Consider the following 13425-nt stretch of genomic DNA (forward strand, 5'->3'; position numbering starts at 1 on the left):
CTCTTACGTGCAGAAATGAAAATAAAAGCAGATTACTTGTGAGCCCTGGAGGGGGTGGCCTCACAACTCACAGTTTTACAGACCCTTGGTGACTGAAGGGCCGACTGACACCCACGGCTGCAGAGCCTGTGGCAAAGGGAGTGGGAAACAAACAGAACTTCTTAATTAAAGCCTTTCATTCAAGCTGCAACCCCTCACAGCAGACACATTTCATAACTTCTAGATCTATGTTCACACAAAGATTGACAGAAAAACTCAGGCATGAAACAAAACATAAAATTTTTTAGTTTTTATTTTTTCATGAAAAAGCTTTAAAAGGAGAAAGAGGCTGCACAGGAGAAAGCATACATTCTTTAATCACTGTTTATCTGTTGGTTTGATAGCCAAGGCTGACATTTCTTCTACAGTGTATTTATTTGTTCTCATAATATTACAAGACATTTACCCTTTATTTAAAAAGGACCATCATCTATGAATATTGTTAAGAACAGTTAGGCAACACCATCAGTGAAGAATTTACATGACCTAGATCAGCTGTAGATGAAGTGCTTTCATTTTAGTTCTTCTCATATTTTGTAACAACCAATGTAAACCACATTTTTAAAATATTCAGATATGTGAAAGGCTTTGCATCAAATGTAGTGCAGAAACAAAGGTTTAGTATCTCAGAGAACAGACAAAATTTTCCAATGCCTACAAAGCAACACTGAAATTCTCAAGGAAGAAAATACAATTCCTGGCTTTCCCCTTAAACCACCTGGAGACATTTATTAAGGTGTTAAGTGCTCAAATGTGACTTCCCTCACCAGCATTACACTGCTGGGATTTTTAGGTAACTCAGCAGCAGAACCTAAATGAAGTTACACATTTTCACAGTGACATAACCTGACCCTTCATCACTGCCCCTACACACAACCCTCTGCTGTGTCAAGTATCTTTGCTGATCTGTAGAAGAGATGAAAACAACTCCAAAACAAAGAGCAACTCTCCATCCCTCAAATACCAAGAATTGTTACCTTTGCCCATTTATCAGTGCATATTTTGCCTTCCATTTCACTCAAATCACAATTTCAGCAAGCTGATTGAAGTCCCCCTGCCATGTTTGATCTGGAGTGTACAAAAGAGGTAACAATAATTTCAGAACTAAGCTCACAAGATAGAGAAACATCCTCGTTTTGAAGTATTTTGTAAGGAGTTTGACAAATAAGCACCTTAATTTCAAATTAATTCAGTAACATGATGGAGAAGGAAAATTCTTCACAGTTTCAGAATTAGTAGAATTAAATCCCTCTGAAGCTTGCAAACCATGAAGGTCAAACAGCTTATTTCAATCAGTACTCCAGTATTTCTGTAAAGAAACACTTTCAAGTATTGTTACAAAAGGCACTGATTTTTTCCTTCAGCCATCAAGATGTAATAAAAAACCAGAATTTCTGTCACATTGCGCCAAACTCCTGGCCCTAAAGGTATTTGCCACTAACCTTAGAGCACCTGGATTTCACCCAGTCACTGTTTTAAAACCACCTTCTTTTTCTTTATTGATTTTCTTACAAAATCACATAGATCCATCACAGGTTTTAATGATACAATGATTAATGGTAAATTAATGGTAATGACAGAGAGGAGAACATTTTAGTTGTTCTAATTCTATTTTAAAAGTGAAATTGGAGACTTATGAAGTTAAGTATTCAATAGATAAAACATTTAGCAATTTGTTTCTCCACTTTACTATCAATTAATTTTTAAAATCTGGAACCCAGATTTGGAAATATGATTCATGCAACTCTCAGGACAGATTCCTTGAACATATGGTTCAAACCCAGTATTTCAGTTTAAACAAAAGCTTGGAAAATAGGCTTTTTTTTTTTTTTTTTTTTTTAGATGGATGTAAAATCAAATTGGGATTTGTTGTTTTGCTTTCTATGAAGTCTGACAATGGCCAGATGGGTTGAATTTCTCAATCCTTAGTCAAAATGGGAAAGAATACAGTGTGGAATATCTCTCTTCTGAGGCATGTTGAGTACAGAGCATTAAGTTAAGGCAGATGTATGAACAGGTTTTCTTCAAACAGGATTTCTTTAGCTCAAAATTGTCAATGTTTCAAAGGAACTGGCAAGACTTAAAAATACTTGCAATTCTTTTGTTTAGCCCTAGAGCCTGCAATTGGACAGAGTTCCCTGGTATGCTTGAAAGCAAAGGACCACCAAAGAGGTAAACTAAGCAATATTTAATTATAGCTATACAAACATTCCTCAACTCACACCCAAACTTCCATCTTCTCATCTGCAGCAGGAGTGCATTACCTGACAATAATTAAATAACCTGCAACAGGACAGCAAATTATTTAAGAAGTAAAATATTTAAACTAAAATATGTAATGTCTATTTGATCAAAGTTTCCTGAAAGCAAGAGCCATCAGAATCCCTGCACAGGCTACTCAAGTTTGATGGGATGCTCTGGGACAGCTGCACACAACTGCAGCACCTCAATGGACAGGGCCAGAGGTAAAGGGAAAACTTCTGCCAGCAGCTGCAGGAGTGCAAAGCTTGATGAGGACATCATCTTATTCTAATGCTATCTAAAATTGCCTGCTGTTTACATCCCCATCCCTGAAGCAGGGCAGGGGCAAGGAGCTGGTGGAGGGAATTATCCTTCCTACTTGGATCCCTCCACATAACATGATATGGGCTGCATTTCACTGTGGAAACTACAGGAGGCAAGGACAGACCCAAAAACCTAACCCAAATCCCCCAAAATGGGGGGACAAAGAAACTGAGATAAACTTGGAAACTCAATCATAGGTGTGGTGAGTCCTGAACAGGAATGAATTCTAATCCTAAATGAGAGCAGTGACTTTATCCATAAGAGTACAAAACTATAAAATAGAGATCTGCTGCTTCTACTAGAAGACAGTGGTTGAATTTGGTTACATGAACATAATGGAATGTGAAATATTAGAGTGTTGTAGAATATTAGAATATTGTTTCTAAATTAATGACCTCTTGTTGAATGCAAAAACAGATGATGTGATTTAATTTAAAAAAACCCGGGTCTCACATTTTCAAAAATTATCTCCAATTACTTTGCCACCATTCGTATACTTTGTTTGCTTGGGACAGAGAACTCCTTTAATACCTGACAAACCAAATTCAATAAAAAATGTAATGATAAATTCTAAGTGCTACATGTTTGCTAGCCTAAATCAGTAATATTAATTGATTACATGAGCAAGTGACCTGGCAGATTTCAGTGCAGAATTATTGGTGGTGACTGATGAGCTGCAGCATGTGGAAAATTCTCCTTAGGTAGCACAAGTGCAGCCTGGGGAACACAGCACATCTCACACATTCTACAACAAGAAAACTTAATTTTGAGTTCACACTTTGTGAGAGTGTAGCCTCAGTGTGTCTCTGAGGTAAGTCAATTAATGTCAGTGATCTTTAAAAAATTACAAACCTTAAAAATGTACATAAATCTCTGCTATCTTCTGCTAAACTAAAACCATTTAAAACAAGATCCATCACTCATATCTCTACAAAGTCAGACATTTAAAGCTTCCATGTACATAGAAAACCTTGTTAGTAATAAAATTCAAGACAATTCATGGTCAATAATGCCTCTAGCTTTGCTAAAATAAATAGTCAATAATTCAAGGAAAAAAGGACATGATCCTACATTATAAGGAAAGTCTCTTCATTTTCATCCTCTCCCTCCTCTGAGAAAAGATGTAAGGAATAAATTCTTCTTGATGCTCTCTCAACTAAACAGTTTTACCCATGGTTTCAGCTACAATATTTTCCTACCAAAATAAAATCAGTGCATTAAGAATATATTCAATATACTGGAAGCCATATGCACTTTTTTCAGGATAAGCTCATAAGGCATTTCCCTGATGCTATAAAACTACTTTCTCTTGCTTGGTACCACACTACCACAGCATGTACAAACATTATAATGCTCTACAGGTGGAAGATATGAGAGGCCAAACACAAACTGTGAAGAACTGCATCCAACAGAAAAGCTAAAAATGATGTAAGAATCTAACACAAAAAGAAATCAACTAAAAATATATGCATAAAATATGTGCCCATCAATAGATTTACACAGTCATCATCACTACCCTTCCTTCAACTACACAAAGATATTACTGAATTCAAACAACATGAAAGAGCTATTAAAACAAATTATCTTCCCTCTTTGAAACCACTTCATCTTTTTTTCTAGTCTAATAAAAATATTATACTGCAACTGAATAAAATTACTAAAAACATCTCATGGAACTATTAATACATACATTCAAAACCAAAAGCTGTCCCAGAAATGCAAACACTACAACTAAAAACTGAAAATGCCACTGACCTTGTTTCCATTATACAAGTCAACCATGACCATACCCTTTAGAGACTTGCTATAGTCTTAATGCTTCCTTAAGGTCTGCTGCAAAACCTGTTAAAGCCAGCAGAAAGTCAAGTTTGGAAAAGGCCTTGATTTACAAACTTTTACTGTGAGAAACAAATCTGGGAGTGCTGAGCAATTCCAATCTGCTTAGAATTTTTATATCAGGGAACATCAAAAACCTTAGTTCTCATACAAAGAGGTAGCATCAATATATCTGATTCTTTTTTTACAGAACAGTAACATTTCCTATTTGTCTGCATCATATTTGGAAGATACTTTCAGGTACTTAAATTAATTTCTTGTAGCTTGTATATGCTAGTCAGTTTGCCTGTCTGGTGAAATTTATGGCACCTGTTATTAAGTGTAAGAGCAGCTTTGTAAACCCTGGAGGAATAAATGGAAATAGTATCCCTAAATATCATAAGCTGTAAAAAAATCTGTGCTTTTCTAATCACAGAATATTTGAATATCTGTACACTACAAGTGAAACAGAAGAAGTGACTCTGGGAATGTGCATCCTTATCCCTTGGACAAACAAAACTTTATGTTTGACTGTAGGATTAAAGGCCAATCACAGTGAACACAAACACTGAGCAAGGAGAGAACATTTAGATAGAAAATATAACTACAATATTGCTATTAGAAATTATACACTATAGATAAAGTGAGAATACAGTCTTTCTCCTACAGCAATACATTAATTGAAAGTGTCAGATTTTTGATTTTCTTTTTTACAATATTGGAGTACAGGCAGAATTTGATAAAGTGAGAAATAGTAAAATATAAAGTCATTCTAGCTGAAAATTTCAGCTGGGGTTGTTCAGCCTGGAGAAGACTGGAGAGACCTTCTAGCCCCTTCCAATACCTGAAGGAGCTACAAGAGCTGCACAGAGACTTTTGACAAGGGCATGTAGGGATAGGATTGGGGAATGAATTCAAACTGAAAAAGGCAGATTTGGACTGAATATTGGGAAGGAATTCTTGACTGTGAGGGTGGTCAGACACTGGCACAGGCTGCCCAGATCCCTGAAGGTGTTCACAATCAGGCTGGGTGCAGCTCTGAGGAAGCTGCTCTAGTGGAAGGTGTCCCTGTCCCTGGCAGGGGGTGGAACAAGATCTCTCAGTCCCCTTCCAACCCAAACCATTCTATGATGGGACAAAGTGAAAGACAAAGGATCCATCCGATGAATTCCATGTTCAGGGTAACTGTGACAGTTTGGTTCATTATTCTGAACTTCTGAAACTAATGCTTGTTTTTTTCAGAGAGCAACAGAAAATTTGCAGGCTATCTAGAAGCTGATTGAAGGTTTCCTGGCTACTATCCAAAGGTAAACAGACAAACAAGGAATTGTGAAAGACTGAGTTTTTCTAAAGTGTAAAAAATAATAAATGCCCAAATCAGTTTCTTTATCTCCATCCTTCCAACAGCATTTGCCATCTGTGAACAAAGTAGCAAAGCTTTTTCACTCTTCAAAATGGCATGTGAGAATGGAGAGGCTTACCCAAAGGAGCTGAAACAGTGAATTAGGAAAGTTCCTTAAAAACCAAACATAAGAATAATAACATTTCAGCCCTTGCTTTGCTGACAGGTGAGATAACAACCATTTCTGGTGCCACAAAGAACTCCCAGACAGACTGGCATTTCAATGGAAGGAAGAACCACACCACTCCCTTAAAACAAAAGCCTCTGGGTTCATGACCAACATTTCAGTCAGCCTTTAAGTAAGAAAAAGCAACAACAACTGATAGTGGGGATTTACTGACAGGTGTCAGGAGTAATTGTTTTAGAAAAGACTATATAAAAAATTCTTTCACTACTGCACTTTATAATATGTGTGACAGTACTACCTTTCAACTTAAAACAAAATCATCTTCTCAGAATAGATTATTATGAACAGAGCACAGGGCCTAACCCACTTACCACTTAAGCATGATGGAAACTCTTCCAGTTCAAGTAATAAACTTACACCACCACTATCACCCTGCCCCTTCTTATTATGGCAAATTGAGGGAATTTTATTTGCAAAACATTTAACCACCAAGGGCAGAGTTTTGCAATAGAGTTTTAAAGCATCTTACTCAAAGATTAGGTTACCAGTGTTCTAGCAAAAGATCAGAAGCTCTAAACATGAATGTAAATAATCCATTATCAAGTATGCAATTCTGGTTCAGTGGCCACTATAACAAATCCCAGGACTAACAGTGACTTCAAGAGACTCTGAATCAGACTTCAAGAGTGCAATATTCTTCATAATATTACATCTCTGCAACATAGAAGTCTTCAGAACAGTCTTTGCAGAGAAATCATAAAAATGGGAGTGAATCACTCTGCTTGAAATGGATGACATTTAATTTCTGCAGTGTAGATATCCAACCATTACCTACCCCTTTCTATAACATGTAAATTAGTATGTATCAGAAAAGCTCCAGCATGGCTTTGTGGAGGTTATTTTATATACATATGCACATTGCAGAGAGGCACACTCTTTGTTAAAAGTCAGCATGAAATTCTTCTGCAGGAGCTTGAAGGTTTCCTTGCACAGAAAATTCCCCATGAACCTTCATTCCTCATGTAAGGCGGTGATGTTGAGTTAAAGCAAAAAGCTCAGTTTCCATAAAACTAGAGCTGCACCTAGTTTAAGGTGTATTTTCAAAATACACGTCACAAGTGTCATTACAGAAGAATAAGCAAGATACTTCTTTGATAGACTGGAAAAAGAATCTTCCTTTTGACATTCTATTAAATGCAATTAGGGCATAAAAGGAATTTTGAAGTGTTAGTCCAAAATGATCTACTCTAACACAATTTACAGTGCAAAGATCTTACAGTAACATGACAAAGTAACACCAGCTCTTTCAAATGGACTCTAAAAATTGTTACTCATTTCTTAAGACTGGCAGACATCCAGTATGCTCACAATTGGCAAAAGAGTCCACAGTATTACAAAGTTATTGCTGCTACTGTAATGTAAAGAAATGAGGTTGTGATGATAAATTTTCCTGTTAAGCTGTAGGAAAAACTACTTCATTTTACCAAGCAAATTATTTCTTAGCTTTGTCATAAGCTCCAGGAAAAAAACAGAGCCAAGTTATCTATCTGTACTTTCTCCCACAGAAATGATGCATAGCAAAACAAAGTGTGAAACCAGCTGGCTTTGTGTTAGTTGGTTACAAAGGTGTGAATCAGTTCCACTTGGGCTGAGCTGCCTTGGTCAGTGCCAGTGAGCTGCAAGGGCTGGCTGAAGGACACTCCTGCCATCATACAGGCACTGCTACCTTTGCTGCAGTAGTAGAGGCACACTTTGATGGCCAGGGTGGCTTCAGCTGACACACAGCTCCCAGGCAACTGGAAGGGAATGACAGTTTGACAGGAAACATCCTTTATTTCTCCTGTCAGACACTGTCCTTGCAGCAACCAGGTGTTATCTGCAAAGGAAGAACAGATTTTATCATTAGGGTATTTAGCACCATGTCTGAAAGCTGCAGAAAACACTAATTCTATCTATAGGACAACAAGGACTTTCCACATGAAACATTGCAGGAAATTTCCTTCCTAATTATTCCAGTTGTGAATTTAAAAAAAAAAAAAAAAAAAGGAAAGTAATTAAAGTAATTTACAAATGCTTTATCAGTCATTTAAAGATGGAGAGATCCATGACTCTGCATCAGCACTATAGGTGTATATATATACAGTACATCTTATTTAAAAACAATGGAATTGCAGTTTCTCCTATACACTCTTTAAAGGGTATTACAATTTATTCTGATATGCATAAGCAAAAATTCTTAAATTAATAGCTACCATACAATTGCATCAGAGATCTAATAAACCAGGTAAGATACCTGCCATAAATGCATTAAACTGCAGGTAAAATGATGGCATTTCCAAACAGCAGTGTTGGTCTTGTAGCTGGGTTGGTGCAATTTAGCAATGCTCAGGCAGATTGTTAGAATGAAACTTGATTTTCATTTTGTTTAAATATCTGAGAGTATGTGAACTAAAAACCACTGTACACTACATACACCTAACTCATTGCATTGAGCCACAAAATAATGCAGCATGTATTAATCCAAGCAAAAAGCACTCTACCAGGTGTTTGGCTCCTTTCAGTCTTTGCACTCCAGCTGTTAAATGCATCAACTCTAAATATCACTTATTGCATCACAAGGTCAAACAGGAACACAGGATGGGGAGGGATGTCTTGACTCATCAGACTGAGCTCCCCTGCACTGCAGGATGTGCTGACACTTCCCATCCTAACCCATCCCACTTCCCACCCTAACCAGGACTTTACCTTCTGCTGTGATAAACCAGGCACTGGGAGCTTCCTCATTCAGTTTGGAATCCAGAGGCAGAGTCAACTTTAATAAAAAGTGAATTGTCTGGCCAGGAGCTACAGTCAGGGAAGGAAGTTCAATATTTGGTGCAGATTTAGGCAGTCTTGGCAGGTTTATTTTATCCTTTTGCACAGGCAGGTTATCTGGAACATCACATGCTTCTGGCTTCAGGATAGGCAACTATCAGTAGAAATCAAACAAAATACTTATTTTGATTTTTATTATACTGAAAACAAATGGGCTTTCACAACACAATCACAGTTTCAAAGTAACACCATGGCTATTGACCTAAAACTTTGAGTGTGCAACAATACTATGACAAAATAGAAAAAAAGAACAAAATGTTGTCTTTAGATGAAAAAACCCCTTATTAATCCAAATAAAAGCAATATTTACTATTAAAGCCATAAAAACCACAACTACTTTATAGTATCCCTTAATTTAATTTTTTTACAGCTGGATTACCTTTTTGCTTTAGATAAACTGTAAATGTATTTCCTCCTAATTCTGGTAATAAACTGTACCCTTCAATAATAAAATCCAGGATTTTAACTAATGCACATTGCACAGTAAAATAGAAGAGAACTTCCCAGAAAAGCCACCAACATGTTACATGATATGACAATTTAAACACACATTGGAGACTGTATTATTAAGAAACATATAAGGAAACATTAGGATCATTATGTCATAAATATATGTATATATTAATTTCAAAAAATCATTAAGATACAGTGGCACTGTAAGGTGGACATGAGCACAGATTTGTTTGCTTACAATCAAATAAAGCTGTATTCAATTTTGACAGTGGTTTTGATTTGACAACTTGAAAGCCCTTTATACATCTTGCTTTAAATCACTGACTTCCCAAAATTGTTTCTTATAGTGTAATTTCATGGCTTGGTAATTGATTTCACTTCCTTTTTTACAAAATGCTCATGAAATGCCCTCCATGCTGAAAAACTGGGTGGTACATTTTAATGACGGATGTTTCTGTATTAACCTTTTCTAGAGGGTTGCCACTTTCTGTTTTCATGCAAAAGTTGTCTTTCTGCAGACTGAGGTTTTCAACAACTGTGCTAACAGGCAATGCTAATTTCCTTGATCATCACAAAACATCCTGTAGATACAGCCACTCTACCCAAAGTTAGTCGTCGCATTTTTATCACACTTGCTGAAGTCTGAAATAGTAATTTATAACAAGAAACACCACTACCACTCTGTTTAGTAAGTATTACTTGCCATGGAAAGAATTTTTGTTTCCAAATCCAGCACTTTGATCTGATGATTATTTGTGTCTGCAACATACAGGAGGCGGCCATTTTGTTCCACACACAAACCTCCAGGTTCATTGAAAGCTGACTGGGTAAAGCTGGAGCCAACAACATTGCCTGCTTCTCCTGTGCCTGCCAGGGTAGCACAGTTCTTCATCTTGGGATCCACAACCTTAATCTAAGATCAACAAAGACACAAAGAGCTTCTCTGAGAAAACCCAGCAGGATTCAGATGTTCTGGATTATCTCATGTCCCACATTTCCAGTAGCCAGCACGGCTTTTGGAGTGCCTCAGCTACCAGCTGTCCATCCTAGATGCTGTGTTATCACTCTTTTCCAAGTGACATGTCCCATCTTTTCCTCTCCCTACTCCCTCATGGACTTCACTTCTTCCTTTGGTCTTCATTCAGGGTTCCCTTCCATGATTTTGCATGTTCCTAACCTTCAGCTATAAAAGTATTCTGGATCACTTGTTTTTGTAATGTTTGTTGCCCTTCTAGAAACATTTGTAAAACAGTGAGAGCATAACAAAATTAGCAGGCTAACTTCTAGATTATTTTTCTTCTACAAATAGATGGGGTTTTTTTAAAATTTTATAATGTTTTATACAAGATCTGAAAAAAACCCCATCACTTGCCTTAAAATTTCCATAACCATATAGTATTATACACCTTACTCTTCAAATGAAACAGGTTACTTCTCTTTTAATGCATGTAGTCAGTGTACAGTTAAAAACCTTCTAGACAGGGATGCTTACATAACATCACATAAGAACAATCATGCAAAACAATGTCTCTGAACCCAGAGCTCCATGGAGGTAACCCACAATACTTGTCACAACTTAGGCGGTTTTTTTAAGGGAAAAACAAGTCCTCTTGTCCTCTCAGTTTTATCAAACCTGCAGTATTCCTGAATAAGCCCTTCTAGGCTCTTTTATTGTAGTTCAGCATCTTTGGGAAGGCATACAAAAGTCTTTAGTCTGAACTGTAACTTTAAATTCACCTTCCTCAAGAGACCATCATATCAGCACAGAAGAATGTGACAGCAGAACAATGGTAAAGAGAAGGACCTAGAAGGGAAGGAAGGAAGGAAAGAAAGAGAACCCACAAAGGAACTTGTGTAATTCATTTCCTCAGCTTAACTGGACCAAGTAAAATCTGTCTATGTTACTAAAATAATTCTTTGTAGTAATAAAAATTTCCAAGTCTGTATATAACAAATTACTACACACTTACCTTGTGATTATAGGAATCTGCCACATAAAGCAGCTGTCTTTTCTTGTCCCATGTTACTCCCAAGGGATGCTGCAGCTTTGCATTTATGCCTGCTCCATCCACATCACCAAAAGCAAACAAATTCTGAAAAATTATGTTATTTAATTAATAGATTTGATTATTCAATGTGGACATGAATTTAAATGACTGCAATTAAATGGAAATTTATTGAATTAAAAAAAAAATGAAGACAATTTCAAAACAAAGATACTGAAACCTGGAAGTGTGGGTGCTAACCACAGAAATGCAAACTCTCACATCTAAGTTATAAATATGAATCCAGCTGATTTAATGACCACACTATGCTGAATCAAATTGGCTGTTTTAAGAATAAGTGAAGTAATTTCTTATCTAAGGAACAACAGTCTGCACTACAACCTGAGCATCACAACTGCCACACATTTGCATTCCAAGCAGTGAAGTTAAGAAATTGATGGCCACGGAAACTGATTTACCCTCTCACCCCAAAAGTGGTTCCTCCAGGTCAGGCTTGAGGAATATTAGTAGGGCAGTGTGGGGAAGTTTGAGGTGATTACCAATGGGTCTCTCTCTCCTCCTACAAGGTGCTTCACCGCCCCGTCCTTGAGCGAGACGGTTCTCACGGTGCTGCTCTCGCTGTCGGCCACGAACAGGCAGCTCCAGGGCTCCTCTGGGGCCAGGCAGAGCCCCGAGGGCTGGGCAAAGCCTGCCTTGTGGGGGTAGGCATTGTTCCTGTTCTCCTCGTTCCCACTGCCAGCAAAGCGAAGGCAGACTCCTTTCTTCAAGTCACTACAGGCAAAGAGCACCCGGTTTCAGTCAGGAGTTTGAAACAGCTCAGACAAGATGCATAAACAGAAGCTACAGAACAGGCACTTGTGAGTTATAAACCAGCTGAAATGCAGCAGTGAGGAATTACTCAATGCCTTTGGGCTTTTTTATCACCTCAGCACATCATTCATTACTAGGTAACTCAGCAAATGCAAGGAAAAATAACATTCAATTACATGAATGGACCTTACCAAGTCATAGCTCTATAGCTGGAGTAGCATCTTTCATTTCATTTAACAGATGTGGGAAAAGGAGGCAGACTTTGAAGCACATAAGCCTTTAAACTAAATTAATTTCAGTTTAATTTGATTATCTCTCTCTTTGAGATTTGAAAGCTGTTTATCAAGACAAGCAGCATTTTCACATTTCTCTTAGTACAGTTGCTTACCTTCCCTTTGGTAGTTTTCCCCCTTCCAACATCAGTACCCATATCTGGTGAATGCCTGCCATTGCTATCCATAACACATCATCTTCCTGCATCCCTGAAACTTTTAGAAAGGGACACAAAACCAGATTTAAAAAAAAAAAAAAACACTTTGGAAATGTTTTATAACACAAAGAAATTATCAAACCAACCCCATTGTCCCCCTGTCCCCCTACTCATCTTCCCCATAGGGGAAAAAAGTAAAACACAACCAAAAAAACAGAGCAAGAGAGAGAGAGCGAGAATGTTTTTCATCTACCAAAACTTGCTACTTTTTCTTCTTTTCTTCTTGCTATTTTATTCCCAGGGGTTTAAACATTGTGGTTTTAATATCCCTACCTGATAAAGGCAATGTTTCAAGTGAGATTTATTTTTTGCAACATTCTACTATTCTGTTTCACATGCTATTTTTGATTCATACCAGCCAAACAAGTACCAAACAAGACAGTATGGTTTTGGGGGATACAATCTTGATTTTTGTTTTTTGTTTTTGTTTTTTTTTTTTTTTTTTTACTACACTAGTGACAAAATAAGATATTCCCAAAAAACCTCAGGGAGTTGTTAACAAGTTTTGAAAGAAATAACTGTGGCAGTACCATTGTACATAATACATAAATGACATCATGTGTATCATGTACAATTATACACAAAGGACATCATGTTTTAAGCTAAGGGTAAATGATGCTTGCCCTGGAGAGCACCAACTGCAGTTTATTCAAACAGTGAATGTGACCTGGGCATTTCCCAATTTCCCCCTAAGTAACCACCCAATTTCCAAGTTGCTCTCCCTCAGCACACGTAAATGTGGTGTCACAAATGCAAGATGCAGACCTGTGGAACAGTGACCTTCTGATCAAGAAGTGTTCAAGCATGTGTCAAGCATCTATTTTTTTTTTCAACTTGAAGTATA

The 13425-nt window shown here is 37.2% G+C and overlaps 1 protein-coding gene across 1 annotated transcript in view; it reads right to left on the reverse strand.

The window, feature by feature from the left end:
• Window positions 1-274: 274 nt before the first annotated feature.
• NHLRC2 (NHL repeat containing 2) overlaps window positions 275-13425 on the reverse strand; it is a 30885-nt gene continuing 17734 nt past the window's right edge. Inside the window, exons 6-11 of the mRNA XM_059476759.1 lie at window positions 12480-12579; window positions 11821-12052; window positions 11246-11368; window positions 9979-10188; window positions 8694-8916; window positions 275-7824 (exon numbers count right to left, since the gene is read on the reverse strand). Coding sequence (XP_059332742.1) covers window positions 7559-7824; window positions 8694-8916; window positions 9979-10188; window positions 11246-11368; window positions 11821-12052; window positions 12480-12579 — 1154 coding nt within the window. The 3' untranslated portion in view covers window positions 275-7558. The remainder of the gene's footprint in view (window positions 7825-8693; window positions 8917-9978; window positions 10189-11245; window positions 11369-11820; window positions 12053-12479; window positions 12580-13425) is intronic.

The sequence above is a fragment of the Ammospiza nelsoni genome, chromosome 8, assembly GCF_027579445.1.
Source record: "Ammospiza nelsoni isolate bAmmNel1 chromosome 8, bAmmNel1.pri, whole genome shotgun sequence".
Taxonomy (NCBI): Eukaryota; Metazoa; Chordata; class Aves; order Passeriformes; family Passerellidae; genus Ammospiza; species Ammospiza nelsoni.